At 38.5% G+C, this 22062-nt stretch overlaps 1 protein-coding gene across 1 annotated transcript; it reads right to left on the minus strand.

Annotated features, from left to right (window-relative positions):
• Positions 1 to 1052: 1052 nt before the first annotated feature.
• On the minus strand, positions 1053 to 15946 carry EIF3F (eukaryotic translation initiation factor 3 subunit F). The gene is made up of 8 exons (XM_058188506.1): positions 15622 to 15946; positions 12728 to 12798; positions 10538 to 10617; positions 7989 to 8126; positions 7532 to 7623; positions 5651 to 5787; positions 5388 to 5501; positions 1053 to 1314 (listed from the first exon to the last, which is right to left on the minus strand). The coding sequence occupies exons 1-8, from the start codon at positions 15929 to 15931 to the stop codon at positions 1237 to 1239; spliced, it is 1020 nt and encodes a 339-aa protein (XP_058044489.1). The 5' UTR covers positions 15932 to 15946; the 3' UTR covers positions 1053 to 1236.
• Positions 15947 to 22062: the final 6116 nt, after the last annotated feature.

Genomic DNA, 22062 nt, shown 5'->3' on the forward strand with positions numbered 1-22062 from the left:
AACAATCAATCAGTATCTGTGGAAAGGACCAGCAAATAATAGCACCGCCCATTTATATTACTCACTAAAGAAAAAATCTTGAAGAAGATCAAATCTTTAAGATCCAAGATGCCAATTCTATTCCCCTATTTATTCTGGCAGTATTACTACAGTATTTTGTATCACCCACATCAGGAACCATGTGCAGAAAAATGTTTGGTTTATAATTCAAATTCCCAAATACATCTATGGAGCATCAATCCATAGTAGAACTGTTATTCATATACAAAGAAATATATCCTGATCATCTGATTTCATTGCTGCATTAATCACTAGACCTTCTCCCACTTTCTCACTGGATAGCCAAGTTCCCAAATTTCTTCTACCGAAAGGAAAATCCTTGATTTTAAGGGTATCTGTTCTTGCTCAAGAAAAAGGACTAAACACCCTTTCATGAGTTCCATCCTTGAAAAAAAAATTCTGTAACAGAAGAGTCATTGCTTTCATTTCCTCCAGGTCAACTACCTAAAGGAATTTCCTGAGACCTAGAATGTTATTTTCATCTAAGTAAATTCCTACAATTTCTGCTCGCACTATGGCACTGTGTTGTGATACACTGTGATACAAGAATGCATTAATTGGCTTTCACAGCCCTGTTAACGTTCTGCATTTATAGCACAGTTGAAACATTGGTTATTTGAGAAGAATTCTTCTTCTGCCTTGCCCTTCAACAAAATCTTGTTATGCTGTATCGTTTTTTTTATCAATAAGCTTCAGTCCAACAAGTCTCTATCCTAAAAGAAAGTAATCTATAAGACAGGAACGCGACACGAGATTAACTTTTTTTTTCTACAATGCTTATCCCTATACTCAACTAAATCCTAAACGTACTTTGGTAGAAGTTTGGAATGACATTTTGAAAAGCTTATTATTTTTAATTAAATTATTCTTTCTTTCACACTTGAAGCTGATAAATATTTTCAAAAACAAATTCAAATATATTTCCGTAGTAGAAATCAAAGATCCCTACAAATTTATAGAGCTATGTTAATAATACACAAGCAAGACAGAGGAACTTAGGAATTCCTTGGTCATTTTTAATGATGATCACCTTTCTGACCATACTTAGAAAAAACGATGAGAAAGATTAATTCAGCAGTCAGTTCAGAAGATAAAATCCAATTATGGAGTCTGGACTGTGCAAAGAAGTTCCACTGTTTCTTTAGGTTGTCTTGTTAAAAGATGGTTAAGATTTCATTACAGGTTTAAGATTTTTTCATTGAGTGCAATCTGTGATTGGGTGAGATTTGCCAAATAGGTTACCATCAGCAGGTCCTAAGGAGGAAAAAAAAAAGAGAATATACTTAGGAGTTTGTACATTATACAGCATTGTTCAGTGGAAATAGTAATTAGAAACAAATCTGTAACTTTGTCCACTCGTTCATACCAATAAACAAACATATTTTAAAGCTTCCAATTCTAGATTGGCATAAATGACTTAGATGAGGGAATTGAAGGGGAACTCATCAAATTTGCAGATGACACTAAGCTGGCAGGAATAGCCACACCCTAGAAGACAAACTCAAGATCCGTAAAGATCTTCACAGACTTGAAAACTGGGCCTTAGCTAACAAAATGAAATTCAACATAGGTAAAAGTAAGGTTCTACTCTTAGTTAAGAAAAACCAACTGTATAGTGAAACTTGGCTTAATGCCAGCAACTGTGAGAGGGTTTTGAGTCCTAGTGGAGAACTGTTTAAATATGAGCTAATAATGTGTGGCAGCAGCCAAAAAAGCCAATGCTTTTCTGTGCTCACAAATAGGCTGCACTAATAGAGGGATAGGATCAACATCACATGAAATTCTAATATCGCTTTACAAATCCTTAGTTAAGACCACGATTGGAATACTGCATAAAGTTCTGGTCACAATACAAAAAGGATGTTGAGACTCTGGAAAGAGTGCAGAGAAGAGCAACAAAAATGATTAGGGGGCTGGAGGCTAAAACGTAAAAAGAACAGTTACAGGAATTTGGGTATGTCTAGTCTAATAAAAACAGTGACTAGGGATACGATAGCATTGTTCCAATATTTGGGGGGCTTCTACAAAGACAAGGGGGTCAATCTGTTTTCCAAAACACCTGAAGACAAGATAAGAAACAATGGTTGGAAACTAACCAAGGAGAGAAGGAACCTAGAACTAAGGAGAAATTTCCTCATGGTGAGCACAAATAACCAAGGGAATAGTTTGCCTTCAGAAGTTGTGTGTGTTCCATCAGTGAAGGCTTTCAAAAAGAGACTGGACAACTATTTGTCTGAAATGATATAGGGTTTCCTGCTCGAGCAGAGGGTTGGACTAGAAGATCTCTGAGATCCTTTCCAACTCTATTATATTATACGTTCTGCAGTTCACAATATTCTGAATAATAACACTAATTCTTCCTTAGGCACAAAACCTGCCTGAGTCAGTCCCTCTTGGTTCACTCACCTCAGAGAGTACTGTTGTAGAGAAAATAAAAGGCAGAAGCATTATTTACAATGCCTTGAGTTGTATCAAAATACCAAAGAACAAAATACCAAGTATCAAAATAAAGGTACAACTCTAACAACAACAACAACAACAACAACAACAACAGAACTTTGTCTAATGATCAAGCCATCAGCTAGAAAGTATAAGACCGTGAATTCTAGTCCCACTTTAGCCACAAAAGCCAGCTGGATGACTTTGGGTCAATACTCTCTCAATCCAACCAACCTCACAGGGCTGTCATAGGAAAAATAGGAGAAGTGCCGGATATATTTGCCACCCTGAGTTATTTGTAAAATAAAAGTAAAATTATGTCCCATAAAAGCATGTTTAGCAATGTGCACAATGCTCTACTACATTATAAGTTATGCACTACTTTTGAAAATAGACAAACTAAATGAGAGTTGGCAAATTACAATTACTTAATCCTGAAATATACCAAGTTTTAAATTGCAGCGTCACAGCCATTTACTGTATTTAACATTTACACTTTCTAAGTTTAGTAACAAAATGTGTAGAGCTTGGTTTTTGAATCTTTTGGCTTGCCTGGCCGCACTGAGTAAAGAAGAATTGTCTTGGGCCCCATTTAAAATATATAATATAGTTAATGTATATAAAAATAACAAACTTCCTGTGGGGCTGCATAACTAGCTCTCCAGGGCCTCATACAGCCAATAAGCCGTGGGTTGAACACCCTGGGGTACATTATGGGAAGCCAAAGGGGAGAACTTAAAATCCTAACACAAGAAGAAATGTGTCAAAGACATTACTGATACTTTGTGGCAGTATAGAACTCGAAGATACTTGGTTTATTCAGAAGGAATAAACTGCCCTAAACATAAGGAAAGCATATGCCTGCATAAAACTTCATGAATTGCAATATGAAAATCCTGTCAACAATGTTTGGACAGAAATTAAAAGAGTGAAACAGAAGTGTCATTGCTATGGATGTTTATTATGAACTGCTTGCCCAGGCCAGATATATGGATGAGTTTTTTTGCTGTCAGATGATCAAATTCCCCAAGAGGCATGTGATGGTTAACAGGAGGTTTCAGCTATCCTAACAAATGATGATTCTTATCCAGAATCAGAGGGCGGATTTCTGTTTTCTGCTGACATTTATCTTTTTTCAACAAAGGGGTCTGCAATCCTAGATATCATCTTAATTAACTTGGGGGAACTATTGGAAGAAGTGAAAGTGACGGGAACTCTAGGAAAAAGTGATATATTAACCTTTCATGATATCAAGGGAGAGGGAATGGACAAAAATCAAGTATACGGGATTTTAGAAAAACAGCTTTCAATGAACTCAGGTGGAAAGTCCAATGGTTTAAAATGAGAAAAGAATGGGAATGATGAAAATTCATTCAAAACAAGACATTAAAATATGCAAATCCTACTAATTAGAAGAATAGGAAACAAAAGAGACCAGTATGGATACACAGAGCTTTCTAAAATGGAAGGAAAGAAGTTGCATAATAACCAAAGATACAGTTGCCAGAAGAGATTGTGTTAGAAAGGTTAAATATATGATGAGTTGAGATATACTCAAACAAATACCCAATAACAACAAAAGTGTTGCATAGTATGTCAGAAACAAAAGAAAAGGCAAAAATGGAGCAGGCATGTTGTGAGAGAAAATTAGTAACAAGTCATGGCAAGAAGATATAGAATCTTAGAGCCGAAACCCCAATTAGCTACCAATCCACTAAAACTCAGGCTAAAGAAGAAAATGGTAAAAGATCAGTTCCCTAATTTAAACTAATTCAAGTCTCCAAGGACATGAATAGAGTACGAAGGAAATAGCAAAGATGACCACAGAACTGATGGTCCACAGATTCCCGAGTGGTAATCTTTCAAAACTGGTGATTTTTGAAAATTCATGAAAAACTGGTGAATTTCAGAAAACTGGAGAACAAATAGCCTTATTTTCAAAACGGACAATATTCTTAACTTCTTAAAAGTGAATTTGAAAGTATATATGTTAAAAGGAAGTTAAAAGAAGAGTATAGTGAATGTTGTTAATATAAATGATGATAGTATATCAAGATTAGTAAGTGCAAATATAGAAATATATATTATTTCCCACCGCAAGGAAAAAAGGTTAAATTGATTGCTCTATTCAAAGAAAAGAACATGTCTAATTTTGTTTCCACTAGGAAGCCACTTCTGGATTTTGTGTTTGAGATGGAAAAAATGAAACTTTTGATTTTGGTTTTGCTGATTAAACACGTTCATTGTTATAGAAATGACTAGTATATATCACTGTGTAAAAGTGAAAAGTTGAGGCTGTAATGTTACTATCTTCTACTGTGCTAAAAACAGTCAGAGGCCAACACCATTTTTTCTTCCCTTCCCCGCCCCCCCCCGACACTACACTCTCTCCTCTTCCATTTTTCCTCTCCTAGTTTTCCATTATTTTCATTTTCCTTTATATTTTGTATTCTGATAAAAGTAATAAAAAATTTGAACCATGTACGTGGACAATATTTTCAAGCAGATTATTAACCATTAAATGTTTTTATTTTATTTTTCGATTTTCAAATGGCTGTCCTATGTAAGAGGGAACTATTCTCAGATCAAATCAAATCTTTATTACAGAAATAAACCAACATATTTGTTCTCTGTTTCCTTGGAGGGCAGGAAATGCAAATGCTGTCCAGAGAAGATATCAGAAAGATTGATGTCAACCCAAAGCAACTTCTAAATTGTGTAATTTAAGAAATCAGACAGAAGTTTATGGTAATAATTAAAGATTATTCTACCGGAGATGTAATGCAGGTTTGCATATTAACACTTATCACTAATTTGAACAACAATTTACAACTCACCCATCCATACAATTTATTAGTACTACTTACAATTCTACTCCAAGGACTTACATTGATATTGCTATTCAACATAGTCTCAAAATCCTCTGGCGAAATTTTTGGAACTTGGTTAACAAGATCCATCAGGAAGCGTCCAACAGTGTTGTCAGCAGCCACTTTTCCAGACTAGACAAAAAGGACAGAGATACTATGTTTAAAATATTTTTGATATATTATACATCAACAGAAAATGTTGATGTATACAGATAACAGAAAAATGACACATGCACAGTCTTGTTTCCTATTAGTGCATATTTTGGCCACAGCAGGTTTACCAGCACATCTTCTGCATACTGTAGCACTGTGCTCAGGGTATCCTGAATCTGAGCGGAAGCTGTCCCCACTTGCTGAAGATCACTAGATAAATTAATCACTCGATTTGGGCTAAAGCAGGTTTTCATGATGAGATCAACTGAGAACAGAGAATAAATATGAATCTGTTAAACACAGTTACGGTCACAAAAAATTAGTTAATAATCTGTTATTACTGTTAGATAATATAACAGTAATAATTCAGATAAGTAAACCATTAACTTTCTAATTACTGTAAAATAATCCACCCTTCAATGGCAACTCAACTACTCTTTAATACCAGGTACTGCACTCTAAAAAGGACACTGATAAACAAAAATGATGACAGGACTGGAGACTAAGTCTATAAAAGAACTGGATATGCCTAATCTGGAACAAAGTAAACTATGGGGAGCCTTCCTACTTATCCTCACTGTCACTGCCAAATATTTTTTATCATAGGTATAGTGTGCCCTCACTAGAAAGGTATTGACAATCGCATGCTTAATCACTTTGACCTCCACGGTGTTGATAGGAACCTGTAACAATATCTCCAAGCAAGACTGTTTACGCAAATGCTGAAATTGAGACAGTTGTACACGTATTTCTTAAATGCCCTATTAATCATTCTCAGAGGGCAGAGCTCTTTTAATTATAAATTATTCAGGCTGGTCTCAATGGGTAATTGTGTACATCCTATTAAATGACCAGGACTGTCATTTGAAAAATGGCCAAATTCTGTGCTGTAGTAACAGTTTGTTACCTAATAAGAGTTTGTATGCTCTATTTCTAATGCAAACAGAACTTTTATACTGGATGGTATACATTTTAATTTTGGTTGTTTTGGTCTATGTCTCTAGATAAACTAAAACGATATAATAATACAGTGGATGCTCTATGGTAGTCCATTATAGGGCTATGCAAAATTCAATCCTTTGGAAACTTCCCTGTTGTTTCCCTTTTCAAAATGCTATAGAGTGGAGTGCTGAAAGCAAAATTTTCCAGAAAGAGAAAACAGACGACGGTAAAGAGCTGTGATAGGGAAACAGCGATGGCTGGCTCCACTTTCCTGTCATTCATTGTGTTATCCAGCCAGATAAAGGCCACAGATGCTTAAAATAGATTTATTCATTATCATGGTCATGGTTTGCATACATGGGACTTGCTAAGCCTAACAATTTCCAACTGGAAATAACTGAATACACATTTTAGTAGAATAAGTCGATATTTAATAAATATATAAGGAATTAAAGGATAAGCACATGATATTTATATCAGGAACAATATTTCTTATTTCTTTTCCTCTGGATGAAGATGCAGCTTTAGCCCTTCTAAGCTTTATTTCAAAGCACTGACATTTAACGTTATTGTACAGAACGTATAACCAATCACAGAAAACCGAGTCTTATCACTATGTCTAGCCCAGTGATGGCAAACCTGTGACACTCTGGGCCATTTTTGGTGACATGCCAAGCCTCTGGAAGTTGTACAAAGAGACCTTGCTTTCACAGAGTCTCTGTGTGTGTGTGTGTCCTGAAAATCATGCGAGCATTCTCATGCAATTTTTCTGATGCTCCAGAAACTCCAAAAGACTGGCCTCTTACGCAACTTCCAGAGGGTCCAGAGAGTGAAGCCAAGAGGGAAGTCCAGCGAGGAGGTCCGCAAAAGGCCTTTTTTGTCTGAGGGTAGCATTCTATATGACACCCCAGTAGAATCAAAGTAGGCATGTTTTGAATTTTTCACACTCTTGAGTCCAAAAGGTTTGCCATCGTTGGTCTAGCCACTCACTAGGTTTCACTTCTTGGCTATGCTAATCATCAGAACAAAAGCAGCAGCATTGTATCCATCAATAATATAATGCTTACCTCCTATCCGCTCTGTATCATAGTAGGCATACTTCACAGTGAGAGGAGTAAACATTACCCCCATAGTCTTACCAGGAACTCCCATTGTAGTGCTAAGAGAGAGACAATTTTTCTTAGCATGTATATTCCAAATAAGGTTTGATACATAAATTTCAGAATACTGATTCTGAAAAACACACAATAGTGACCATATATATGCACATAACTGCCAGAATAATTTTAAGAATGTCATAGGAGAAAAAGGATCAAAGCAGGAGCTTCTCAAAACTTTGGAATCTCAACTTAGTCTTTTAATGTTATTTTTGCAATTTGATATCCATCTAAGCTGTTCTGCTGTAATGTTAAAAAATAGTATGGGAATAAGGTTCACACTTTTCTTTTATGGACTATAAAACTTTATTTTTTTTTACCTTTGTTTCTTTCAAGCAAAATGCAGATGAATTGTTTTTGCAAGTACCTGATATATGCCTTAATGCTCATACGTCCATTTTGTAAACTGGTGTCCACAGTTAAGTGAATTGGATTGTGAGCTTCCCGACTGTAATATTCATGGATTAAAACAGAGTGTTCTGTGATGTCATGTCCAGTTGCATACCTGCAAAAATAAAATCAGCTTAAAATAATATTTGCACACAGTGAATACATTAATTTAATACAGGACATTTAAAAGTTGCTATGCTGAAAATACTGACTAATATTTTGCCACTCAATTCTTCACTCAATTCTTTGACGCTCAGCCTTTCTTATGGTCCAACTTTCACAGCCCTACATTGCAACTGGGAAAACTATAGCCTTGACTATATGCGCTTTTGTTGGCAGGGTGATGTCTCTGCTTTTTAGTTTTAGTCTAGATTTGCCATAACTTTCCTCCCCAGGAGCAAGCATCTTTTAATTTCTTGGCTGCAGTCCCCATCTGCAGTGATCTTGGAGCCCAGGAAAATAAAATCTGTCACTATCTCCATTTCTTCCCCATCTATTTGCCAGGAATTGAGAGGGCCGGATGCCATGATCTTAGTTTTCTTAATATTGAGTTTCAAGCCAACTTTTGCACTCTCCTTCTTCACTCGCATCAGGAGGCTCTTTAGTTCCTCTTTGCTTTCTGGCATTAGAGTGTTATCATCTGCAAATCTGAGGTTGTTGATATTTCTCCCAGGATAAAACCCCATGGACAGTACCAAAAGGCAAAAAAAGTTGTGTACTAGTTAGCCCCCATCAACATGCCCTTCTCACAGTCACCCATGCTCTAGTCACCTCTTGTTGGGACTATTGTAATGCACTCTTCATGGGGTGGCGCCAAATAGTATTTGGACGCTTCAAATGGCTCAAAATGCAGCAGTCTATGTTACCTCTTTTGTGGAAACTATATCGGCTACCGATTTGCTTCCAAGTACAATTCAAAGTTCTGGTTATCACTTTTAAAGCCCTATATGGCTTGGGGCCAGATTATCTGAACGACCATCTCTTCCCAGTTATATCACTCTGGCCCACAAGAGCGGGAAGGCAGGGTGTATTACAGTTCCATCTATTAGGGAAGCACATCTAGTAAAACCCAGGAAAACAGGCCTTCTCTAGTGGCTCCCTCCCTTTTGAATATCATTCCCGCAAAGATAAGATTAGACCCCAATTTGATAATCTTCTGGAAGGCCCTTGAGACATGGCATGGAACTAATCAAGTGGTTGGTGTTGATTCCTGCCTATTGTGTTGTCGTCATATTCCCATGGAGGGAATTCTCAGAGCTGGCTGTGGAGTCGGACAGTGAGAAGGCTGGGGAGGACAATGAGCCAGTCCTGGAGTCAAGGGAAGGCCCGGACGAGGGCTCTGCGTCAGAGGCAGAGATGGAGCCAGGGCCATCTGGGAGCAATGCGTGGATTCCAGAGCCTCCAGAGGTGGATAGCAGAGAGGCAGAGGAACAGGAGGAGCCTGTTCCTAGTGCATGCATGCAAAGAGCTGTCAGAAGGCAGCTAAAGCAAAAAGGATGACTTGGGAGTAAAGCCAGGAGATGATTGGCCCCTCCCAGAAGGCTTAAAAGAGCAGCAACTGCTCTTGGAATCTTTGTAGGAAAGCAACGTTGCTTCATTTGTTTCTTGTCAGCATCTCTCGCTTCTGAACTTTTGCCAAGAAAAGCCTTTGGCAGGGTGCCAAGAAGACAAAGGTTTGTGATAAGGCCTAAGGACTGTTTAGGAAGGATTTGTTTTGGAATTAATCTGGACTAAGCTGAGAATGAAGTAATTCTCAGCTGTTCTAATAAAATATGTTTGTTTAGGACTGATTGTGTCTGGTAATAATTATGTGTGCCTAGGTTACAACAGTATGGGAGGATGTTAAAGGATTTTTACATTGTGGAATTTTAATATTATATGTGTGAGTTGAGCTGCCATATATAAAAATATATTAAATAAAGGTTATACTGCACAGCAGAATGTTTATGTCTGAAGCAAAAAAATGAAAGTGAATGGCAGCTAAAATAATATTTAAAACAATACTTTCAAATTTGCAATGTTACAAATATAATAGAAAAGAAAATGCACAAGTTCATGCTATCTGCTGGAGACTCTCTTACAGATTCTGAGACTCTTATCATCTCAAGCAGCTTTTGACACTATTTTAGATCAATTAGAATCTTGTGTGATTATACAGCTTTATCCACAGATACTCCCAAGGATTAAATTGGATCTATTACTAACAACAGATAACATTATCAAAGCAATATGCCACAAAGGTTCAGTGAATATTGAAAACCTATCATCAACGTTAAGAAGCAAGCAAACAAACAATACATCCCTGAATGAGAGGGGGGAAAAATACAGTCAAAGTTTATCCTATTAGAGTCAAACTATTTCCCAAAATTCTGTAACAATGGAGGAATATTGTTCTCAAGACCACACTGTTGACAGGTGACGTAATCGTTTTAAGAACTGTTGTTATTTTATGGCACTATATTAATTAAAGATAGTAGTCTCTTTCGAGAAGCTGGATAGACAATTTTCGGTAGAATGAAGACTTACCATCCCAGAATAATTTCACTAGGAGATACTTTCTTGTGCAATTCATACATATTCTTGGCAAATTCCATGTCCACTGCAACCTGAAAGTTAACAAAATTTAAGATTCTGCAATAATGGCATTAGTTCACTGATAGCCAGGGGACCTTTCCAAGCCTCTTATGTAAACTTGTTAACTGAGAATAAACTCTGAGTGTGGAAAGCACTTGTCTTTGATTGATAACTTATCTCTAATGCAAAAAAATAAATAAAAATAAATCACACTGTTTGTCTCCCTGGATTCTTTTATAAAAGATACTTATGTGGCTCCATGAATATAGCATAAAAAAAAAATTCATTTTTTTCATTTTGAACAAAGTTTTATGGTAAAGAAAAGTACCTCCCAGGGTCCATCATATCAATAAACAAGTAACTGCTATTATGTGGAATTGAGTTTATGTTTTGGGGATGACCATTTGATTTTCAACGTCTATAAAATGTTATTTAGGATAAATTTGGAAGAGGAATATGTTAAGGACTGTAAGGTAAAATGGGCAAAAAACTTTGGTCATGCTAGATCAATTGGAAAATATGTGGAATAATGATTTGCTTTTAATTACAGTTTGAAAGAAAACTTTTACAAAATGATGTACCGATGGTATTTGATTCCAGATAGATTGCCAAGAATATATAAAGGAACTTCTAATAATTGTTGGAAATGTAATCAAATTCCAAGAATATTCTATCACATGTGGTCTTGTAAACATGCTAAATCATATTGAGAAAATATAACAATGATTATGCAGAAAATATTTAAAATAATAACACTAATTAAACCTGAAGCCTTTCTTCTAGGTATTATGGATAAATCAATGGAAAAACAATTTGGAACTCTACTTCTACCGTGTTTCCCTGAAAAAAAGACCTATTCCAAAAATAAAACCTAAGTTGATTTTTAAACGTGCACCCAACACAAGCCCTATCAAAAAAATATGCCCTAATTAAGACCCCTCCCACTCTGGGGTATACAGGGTGAGGTGAAGCGCACAACTAAAAATTAAGCTAGGGTGGGGAAGGGAAAGTAGAGCTGCCCCAATACTTACCTTTGGACAGTTGCAGCCAGGCCTCGCACACCCCAACACCTGCCTTGCCAGCCCACTTCTGCAGCTGGCAAGGCTTTCCTGAAGGCTGTGCAGCCAGATCTCTGGATCAATCCGGAGCTCTGTTATCGGCTTCAGAGGCCTTCAGGAAAGCCTTTGCTGCCACAAAAGAAGTTCCTGAAAGCCTCTGACAGCAAAAAGGAGGCCAGGGGTGACATGCACAAGTGAGGTGTGTCAGTGGAAGACATCCTCCTCCCCTGAAAATAAGAAGTGCCTTTTTTGGTAACAAAAAAATATATAAGACTGGGTCTTTTTTCAGGGAAACACGGTATATATGGTCACAGCTGCAAGGATTGGAAAGAAAAAGGAATACCTGTAGTTGAAGAATTAATTGTGAAACTGAATGTATTGGCAGAGATGGTGAAACTAACCGCATTGCTTAGAGATAATACTTCAGGCAATTTTATAACACATTGGAAAGAATAGCTTTGAAGATTAGCTTATATTGAGTAGATACCAGTTAATTTTTTAAATAATTAATAGCTAATAGTTGACTTGATTAATAGATATTAGATTTCTATATTTGAGATACTTTCAAGAAACTGTGGTTTAAAATACATACCAAATATAGCCTGCATGGATGAAAAGGTTCATAATTATTTATAAGTCCACTGTGCAAGGAGGAATATACTAGAATTATTTGAGATATATTTTTCAACACTCAGCCACTGTTGTAGGTTTAATGTTATATGTTGTGTACACTTCGTTATTTTTTCTTCTTTTGGCCTTGTTTGTAATTTTTGTTTTTTATTGTCCCTGTAGTTGAATTTGAAATTAAAACATTATTCTGTTAAAAGTGCATCACACCTAAGCATTTGCATTACAATTTAGGATATCCCCTTCCAGCAATAATACCAAGAAAAGTGTTGATTGCAATAGTTTACCAGTTCGAAAGGGGAGAAAGGCCTGATTTTAGGTTTCTGAAATGTAAGTTAAAAAATTACAGAATCCTTAAACCAATTCTCTGATTTTGCTACCTTCCTAAAAGAATTTTCTTACATGTGTTTAAGCTAATGGCAAAACTAACATCGTGGTCAAAATAACGCACACTCACCTCATCTTCTGATTCATTATGAGGTACTGAGAAGCAGTTGGTGACCTCTACAGAATGTTTGTCAACTGTGCCTACAAGTTTAAAGAAAAAAACATTTTCCTAAGTAAAATTATTCCCAAGCAAAGGTCTAGGAACATCCAAGGAAGAACTTGTAACTGAAGATAACATTAGATTTATATATGCTGAGAAGTACAGTACAGTACAACTTGAACCCCTTCAAGGTCAACCCCCTTATAATATGCAGAAGATATATAGTGATATTACAACAATCTTGGTGTACAAGTGTGTGTTAAGCCTACAGGGTGAAGTCTGCCAAGAATGAAAATGAGTCTGTTTGCTCTCAGCAAGATCCAAAAGAAGGCATTTCAGCAACTATATTCTGCCACTGAACTATCTTCTATGAAAACTCTTTAATATACTTATGAACTTTTAGATGCTATAGGTAAGAAATGTGCATTTAAATAAACATGCAAGAGAGCATGGCTGCAAATCAAAGAAGCATCTTGGTTTCATTTTGCTTCTTCAAATTTAACATTTTGTTCCTATTCAGAAAACTAATGCATATTAAAGGTAAAGGTAAAGGTTCCCCTCGCACATACATGCTAGTCGTTGCCGACTCTAGGGGGCGGTGCTCATCTCTGTTTCAAAGCCGAAGAGCCAGCACTGTCCAAAGATATCTCCATGGTCATGTGGCCGGCATGACTCAACGCCAAAGGCGCACGGAACGCTGTTACCTTCCCACCAGAGGTGGTCCCTATTTTTTCTACTTGCATTTTTACGTGCTTTCAAACTGCTAGGTTGGCAGAAGCTGGGACAAGTAACGGGAGCTCACCCCGTTACACGGCAGCACCAGGGATTCGAACCACTGAACTGCTGACCTTTCGATCAACAAGCTCAACGTCCTAGCCCCTGAGCTAGCTTTAACTCCCATCTATACTGACTAAAAAATGAATGGAACAATGAAATCAGATCTAGCATTTTATTTAGGAAAAGGAGTATATAGCATCAACTTAACTCAATGCTCACATATATTTATATTTCATATTTGGTATTTTTATCTCATGTTTTTAGAATAGAATAGAATAGAATTTTTATTGGCCAAGTGTGATTGGACAAGGAATTTGTCTTGGTGCATATGCTCTCAGTGTACATAAAAGAAAAGATACGTTCATCAAGGTACAACATTTACAACACAATTGATGGTCAATATTTCAATATAAATTATAAGGATTGCCAGCAATCCTTATTGCTTAGTCAATCCTTATTGAAATGTGATATGAATGTGCCAAAGGATAAATAACCCAACGCTGTAACAAAGCTACAAAATATAAAGAATTCACTTCAAATAGTGTTTTTCTAATTAAAAGTATAATCCCCCTTTTTTAATTTGAGGCTGTGAACACTAAGTCACCTTTCAACCAAACAATCACAGGAAAAATTCTAATGTAATATGGTAATAATCTCACAGGAGACCATGAGGAGGTTTAAAAGTCCTGCCTTAGTCATGAAAGCCTAGTGGGTGACTTTGGGCCAGTCACTCTCTCAGTCCAACCCACCTCACAGGGGGGTTGTTGTGGGGAAAACAAGAGGGGGAGGGGGACTTTATCTTAACATTTATCTTACGATAACTGGCACAAACAAAACTGGACAGTTTTATTTCAGTGATGCAATGAAATGTGGTTCCCTAAACCAGGGGTTTCCAACCTTGGCCACTTTAAACCTGGAGGACTTCAACTCCCAAAATCCTTTGCTTTTTTTTTTTTTTGGATTTTCCCAAAATCCAAAAGCTTTGCTGGCTGGGAGAATTCTGGGAGATGAAGTCCTCCAGGCTTAAAATGGCCAAGGTTGAAGACCCCTGCCCTAAACTCCCTCTGAAAACAGCTGCCCAACTGGATGTAGAACAGAGGTCTTCAAATTGGGCCGCTTTTAAGACTTGTGGACTTCAACTCCCAGAATTCTCCAGCCAGCATAGCATAGCTGGAGCATAGCAAAGTTGGCTGGGGGAATTCTGGGAGTTGAAGTCCTCCAGGCTTAAAGTGGCCAAGGTTGGAAACCCCTGCCCTAAAACACCCTCTGAAAACCGCTGCCCAACATGATGTAGAACAGAGGTCTCCAACCTGGGTCCCTTTTAAGACTTGTGGACTTCAACTCCCAGAGTTCCTCAGACAGCAAAGCTGGCTGAGGAACTCTGGGAATTGAAGTTCACAAGTCTTAAAGGGACCAAGGTTGGAGACCCCTGATGTAGAACAGAGGTCTTCAAACTGGGCCTCTTTTAAGACTTGTGGACTTCAACTCCCAGAATTCTCCAGCCAGCATAGCAATAGTTGGAGCATAGCAAAGTTGGCTGGGGGAATTCTGGGAGTTGAAGTCCACAAGTCTTCAAGGGGCCCAGGTTGAAGAACCCTGACGTAGGTAGAAGGTGCCAGAAGCAAACACATCTAATACTCTTTCTCCTCCTTTTTGTCCCCACACCAACCCTGTGAGGTAGGTTCTGCTGGGGTTCTTTTTGTCCCCCACAGAATCCTGGATGTAATTTGAAGAGAATGACTCGGCCCAAAGCTTTCCTGCCTAAAGCGGGACTGGAAGTCGGTTTATTTATTTTATTTTATTTATTTATTTTTATATCGCCCCCGTGTCCAAATATCTCATTCGGCTTCCAAAGCGGGCTCCACACAGCGCCTCTGAAATGAGCAGGCCCCGACTAACGCCTGGAAGGGATAAAAGCCGGGCACCCGGTGACCGAACAGGGTCTTTTCTTCTACTAGAAATAGCTAGAAACTTTAGGCTCGGCTTCCCCCTCAAAACACCCAGAGAGCAGCTGGCGGGCCTTCGGGTTCGGGTTCAGCCGCCTCTTCCTCCTCCTCCTCCTCAGCGGAGCGCGCGGCGGTCCTTACCGAGCAACGTGCCGATCACGCGGGCCGCACCCTCGTTGCGCCTCTCAAAGCTGTCCACGATAGAGGCCAGCACCACCGGGTGGAGCCGGACCGCGCGGCCACCGGGAAAAGGCGCCGCCAGCGCGGCCGGAGGAGGAGCAGGAGGAGGAGGAAGCGCTGCTGGCGGCGCCGTCGCGGCCGGAGGGGTAAGGATGGCCGGCATAGCCGTGACCGAGGGTGTGTTGGGGGAAGAAGCGGCCGGAGGAAGAGGAGGCGGAGACGGGATGGCCGCGCTCGGTGAGGCGCCAGGCACCCCTACCGCGGCCGCCATTTTGTGGAGAAAGGAAGCGCGAGCGCCTTGGGGGCGATGACGGATCGAGGGACGACCCGCCTCCCCAAAGGCAGCTGCCAATAAGACTGTTCCCGCTGCTTTTGGAGCAGCTGCCAATAGGCTGTTCCTGCTGCTTTTCCTACGGGCGCTTTCCCCAATCAGGAGCGAGATCCGTCAGCGTTGTTCTTTTTTTTTTTTATCGTTCCGTGAAGTGCGCGGATGAATCTTCATTTATTTATTTATTTATCTATCTATCTATCTCTGTTTATTTAATTTATTTATTTAATTTATTGTCAGCATGTACAAGGAAACAGTAACAGTATAGACCAGGGGTCTCCAACCTTGGCCGCTTTAAGCCTGGTGGACTTCAACTCCCAGAATTCCCCAGCCAGCTCTGCTGGCTGGGGAATTCTGGGAGTTGAAGTCCTCCAGGCTTAAAGCGGCCAAGGTTGGAGACCCCTGGTATAGACACATGAAAAATAGCACAAATAAAAGGATATAAATAAGCAAAACATGGCCATAAACACATAAAATGAGTACGTATAAATGGGGACAGTAAGACAGGGACTGAAGGCACGCTGTTGCACTTATGCATGCCCCCTCAGAGACCTCCTTAACAAGGAGGTCCATGTTATACAGTTTAAGGTAAAAGGTTTTGGGGGTAGAGGAACCAACAATAGGGTCAGGTCAGCTTTGCTGGCTGGGGAATTCTGGGATTTAAGTCCACAAGTCTTAAAGGGACCAAGGCTGGAGGCCCCTGCTTTGCTGGCTGAGGAACTCTGGGAGTTGAAGTCCACAAGTCTTAAAGGGACCAAGGTTGGAGCCCCCTGCTTTGCTGGCTGAGGGACTCTGGGAGTTGAAGTCCACAAGTCTTCAAGTTGCCCAGGTTGGAGGCCCCTGCTTTGCTGGCTGAGGGACTCTGGGAGTTGAAGTCCACAAGTCTTAAAGGGACCAAGGTTGGAGCCCCCTGCTTTGCTGGCTGAGGGACTCTGGGAGTTGAAGTCCACAAGTCTTAAAGGGACCGAGGTTGGAGACCCCTGCTTTGCTGGCTGAGGGACTCTGGGAGTTGAAGTCCATAAGTCTTAAAGGGACCAAGGTTGGAGACCCCTGGTCTGGTCAGATTATTATCTTTGGCAACCTTCTGACAAGCAAAGCCAATGGGGAGGCAGATTCACTTAAATAGCCATGTTACTAATTTTGGGCCCAATTGTGATCGTAAGTCGAGGACTACCTTCAGTACAGTTGATTATCTGCTTAGAAAAAGGTCAGTTTTGAACATGAAACCTAAGCAGGCATCTTTCCATAATTGTATGTGGTAAAGGAAAGAACAGAAAAGCATAATTTGTGTATAATTAAAAAAACTGGAAGGACAAGGGAAGTATACAACCACAATGTGAGATCTTGATGTTATTTAAGAGTTAAGATGGAACTGGGGAAAGAAGGGAAAGAGAGAAATGAGAACAGCTGAACGCAAAAGTATAATTTTGTATGAAAAAGTATTTTATTCTAATACACAATGAAAAATTTGGAAGGAAAGATGTGGAAAGTGCTTGAAACAGAAATCTTTCTTGTAATAGGAAGTAGGAAAATACGTTGGGTAAAATGAAATGAACAAGCTGTGGATGAGAAAGAAAAAATTATAAAAGAACAACTACTTCAAAGATTAGTATAAGGTATTGTATAATGTACAGAGCTTCAATGAAAATAATCAATGTTTCCATTGTTTTACAATGTGCATAGAGACATGTATCAGGAATACTTGTGAGTTGTTACAGGCATGTTTACATGTGCTTCAGTTTTGTATGCAGGTGATGTCATGTTGTGAGAACCTGCAGTGAATTTAAGAATATATGATGCAACAAGGAAAATATATGAAAGACCAACAGTTGGATAGAGAAAATGCAATGAATATAAATGGTAAAAAGTTGAAGTAAATAAATGAACGGATGTATTTTGATGGAATCTTTATTAAACTTGGAGAAAGAGAAACATTTTAAAATATGCAATTACTGGTGAAAAGATAAATTGTCTGTTGCAAAAAATGAATGGAAAATATGCTTTTGATCACCTTGTTATATATAAATGAAAATTAATGTATCAGGAAATACTTCAGAGTTGAATACAATGGGAATAGATAAACTTAAGAAGTCTATGCAGTAAGAGCAGTAGTATTAGGGTTAAGAATAAATGGTACAAAAGAATATAAACTGACCACATCTGTGAGCAGTATGAAAGAAGGATGTTGTGATGATTTCATCATGTAGAGCAGGGATCTGCAAACTTGGCTCTTTTAAGACTTGTGGACTTCAACTCCCAGAGCTTTGCTGGCTGAGGGACTCTGGGAATTGAAGTCCACAAGTCTTAAAGGGACCAAGGTTGGAGACCCCTGCTTTGCTGGCTGAGGGACTCTGGGAGTTGAAATCCACAAGTCTTAAAAGAGCCAAGTTTGCAGACCCCTGATGTAGAGAAAGGCTAGCAAATTTCGAAAGAAAGAAAGAAAGAAAAAATGAATTGGCTGAAAGAATAATAAAGTAATGGTTGGATGAAACTGATGAAATCTGCAGAAAGAGAAGTGAGAATTTTAAAAATATATGATGATGTATAAACAAAGAACACTTGCAGAGTATGTATACCAAGATATAGTAAATCGGCTTGACAAATATTTACAGATGTTTGTTCATTTATTATTTTGTGCACTAAAGTAAGGGTTGGAATATTTTCAAACTTATTAGTTAGCTTTAATTCTCCTAATGCTGTTTTTATCAATGCACATTTTAATGCAAAAAAATGCTTTTACATTTTTTTCACTATTAAGTCATTGAAGAAATGCAAGTACTGAAAGGCCTTCTTTCAAAAATATCCAAAAGCACACTTTATTAATTATCAAGTGTCAAGAGTTAGTTTAAATGTGGGCCATAATTTGGATCTTTTGGGCATAAACATAATGTCTAAAGACAGAAGAATGGGCAACACTATAAAATAATATCCCAATTACAAATCATAGTAATCCTTCAAGTTAATTCCCAGCAATAACTTTTAGGTGAAAACTTTTAAAACCCAAATTACTTGGAATTACAGTATATGCTGTAGCATCTATTATAATAGGATTCCTAATAGCATAATATAAATAGTAGTATCAGAGGATTCAAAGCTTTGAAAATGATGAAGCTCCACCCCTTTTTGTACCCGCATACCGGTATATCATGGTATCATGCAAAATAGATGAAACTTACTGTGTTTGTCATGTGCCCTTTGGCAGATGACTTTTATAGATTAATAGAATGGTTATGCTATCCCCACTCCTTAAAAGACATCTAATTTACCATGATCCTCACAGAAAGTGGCCAACAGCAGAGATGGGTTTCAGCAGGTTCTGACCAGTTCTGGAGAACTGGTAGTGGAAATTTTTAGTAGTTCGGAGAACCGGTAGTAAAAATTCTTACTGGCCTGCCCCCATCTATTCTCTGCCTCCTAAATCCCAGCTGATCGGGAGGAAATTGGGATTTTTTAAAATTTACATTTATATCCCGCCCTTTTCCGAAGACTCAGGGCGGCTTACAGTGTATAAGGCAATAGTCTCATTCTATTTGTATATTTACAAAGTCAACTTATTGCCCCCCCAACAATCTGGGTCCTCATTTTACCTACCTTATAGAGGATGGAAGGCTGAGTCAACCTTTTGCAGTAATCTTCCCCTGGATTGGGCAGGGAATGGATATTTTACAGTATCCTTCCCCTGGAGTGGGGTGGGAATGGAGATTTTACAGTATCCTTCCCCTGCCACGTCCACTATGCCACGCCCACCAAGCCATGCCACGCCCACCAAGCCATGCCCAAAGAACCAGTAGTAAAAAAATTTGAAACCCACCACTGGCCAACCAAGATCAGCCAGCGCAGTCTTTTAGGATAAAGGAATGATAATGAGGGTAAGTAGACTTTAGGAATGGAGATTTTTGAAGTCAGCTCATGAGCTGAGTGTCTTGAGAGTTGCAGGAATTCAACCAAGCTTACAGCCTATTATAGGGACACAAAGTTCAACTGATTCCTTAACCACTTTTGGATGCAATTAATTTAAAGCTAGAGATTTTGTAGGCAGCAGAATAAGAGAATTCCACTTGGTGAATTGTAATTATTTCTACATTAGAAAGAAATAGGACAGGAAAAGAGTTTTAAGGACTCAAAAAAATTCTGGCAAAAAGCTTAACCTGGAACAGATGTAAGAAAGTAAAAAAATGATAAAAAGCGGAGTTATTTTGAAAGATTTTTTTTGTTAACTACTTTTGAATAAACTAGATTTAATTTAGACAAATGAACCAGGTCTTTTTGGAAATGATTTTGTTTATTATTAAAGGGAGCAGACCATTGGCAGATTTTACAAAACAGAAGTTAGGCTGAGATAGGCTGAGATATTGGTGGAACTATGAGGATATGGATTGTGAGGCTCACTGTAACTATGGAGTGCCATTAGAGATGAAAATATTAAAGAAAAAGAAGCTTGAAAAATAAATGAAATAAAAGGGGGAAGCTTGCCTTTCCCCCCCCCCTTGTTCAAGATAATTTTCTTTTTGAATTAAATATAATGACAACCAGAAGAGTAGCAAGAAAGGAGAGGAAGGGAGTATTGTTAGAACAATCAGCAAAAAAAGAGAAAGGAATTACACTGGATTTGTTTCCATAGTTGTTTAAGGAATTGGGTAATAAATTAGCTGAATCACTTGATAGTAAATTGAGGGCCCTTGAAAACATATTTGTAAAGATGAAAGTGGAAATAAAAAGAAAGTTAAGATGGAAAGCTCTGAAAACAAGTGTCTGGAGAGGTAAAACAAGTTAATGACAAAGTAAAAATTTTACAGAATATGATAGGTTTATAGACAGAGAGTTGCAAAAAGAACTACATAATCTAGTTGTATTGGAATTGAGAGAGAATGAATTTGTTTGAGACTTAGAGCAATCCCAAAGGATTCTGATTAAGAGAAAAATTCATTAAAGCCTAAGAAATTTTTTGGATTGGAAAAAAGGTACAGAAAATTGATGAAGTATTTAGAATAAATTCCAGATTTGTGAGAACACAAAATGTTCCAAGGGGTGTTTTGATGCACTTTGTTAAGAAGAAGACAAGTGGTCAAGTTTTACAACAGCCTTTTAATTCAAGATGGAAGATGAAACTCTGGCAGAAAAGTAACATGGGGCAAAATACACTTACGGAATGTCTTATTTAGCAACAGAAATTTTGGGCTCGAGGACTACCTGTACAGAAAAAGTCCAATAGAACTTGGAAGGATGATACTGAACTAAGTGTTACAGTATCAATTTTTAAAATGTTTTGCTTGATAATGGATTATAAATACTTAGCATAGAATATGCAAATGTATCTCAAATGTGTAATGGAATGTGGAACCTTGGGGAAGGGAAGAAGCAGGGGTGAAATGCTACCGGTTCTCCCAAACCTGTAGTGAAAACGCTACTGGTTCGCCCAAACCGGTAGTAAAAAAATGCTTTAAAAAGTAAAAAAAAAATTCCCGCGATTGCGCAGCACAGCTGATCTTCTGAACTTTTTTTTTTTACTTTTTAAAACATTTTTTACTACCTATTGGGGGTCCGTTTTTGCTCCCAGGAGGCTTCTGCAAGACCTGCTAGGCCAAAAACGGGGTGGGGGAGGGATGCTGCGAAAGAAAGAAGGAAAGAAAGGGAGGGAAGGGAAAAGGAAGGGAGAAAGAAATAAAGAGGGAGGGGAGAAAGAAAGAGAAAGAAAGGGAGAAAGGGAAAAAGGAGAGGAAGGAAGGACCACAAACCTGGCACTAGACGCAGCTTCATAGGATACCTTGAAAGAACACAGCAATCCAGGGGTGGAAGGGACCTGGAGGTCATCTAGTCCAACCCCCTGCTCCAGCAGGACATTGTTAAAATGAGGTTGTCTTTTAACCCCCCGGTCACATGACTACATAGCCATGCCCACTGTCACATGACCCCACCAAGCCACGCCCACAGAACCGGTAGGAACAAATTTTAGATTTCACCACTGGGAAGAAGATATGCTGTCCAGGAAAATCATAAAAAGAAGCACAGACCCCCCCCCCCCTCGGCTTAAACTTCAGTGAAAGAATCTTAGAAAGGGTTCACCAACTGCATCA

The sequence above is a fragment of the Ahaetulla prasina genome, chromosome 6 (assembly GCF_028640845.1).
Source record: "Ahaetulla prasina isolate Xishuangbanna chromosome 6, ASM2864084v1, whole genome shotgun sequence".
Classification (NCBI taxonomy): Eukaryota; Metazoa; Chordata; class Lepidosauria; order Squamata; family Colubridae; genus Ahaetulla; species Ahaetulla prasina.

Coding starts and splice junctions, on each gene's coding strand:
- EIF3F (XM_058188506.1), bottom strand. CDS start 15,931: ATGGCGGCCGCGGTAGGGGTGCCTGGCGCCTCACCGAGCGCGGCCATC. Junction 5,788..7,531: donor TGATACAGAGCGGATAGGAG/GTAAGCATTATA, acceptor CTCTGTTCTCAG/TTGATCTCATCATGAAAACC. Junction 1,315..5,387: donor TGTTGAATAGCAATATCAAT/GTAAGTCCTTGG, acceptor TTTCCTCCTTAG/GACCTGCTGATGGTAACCTA.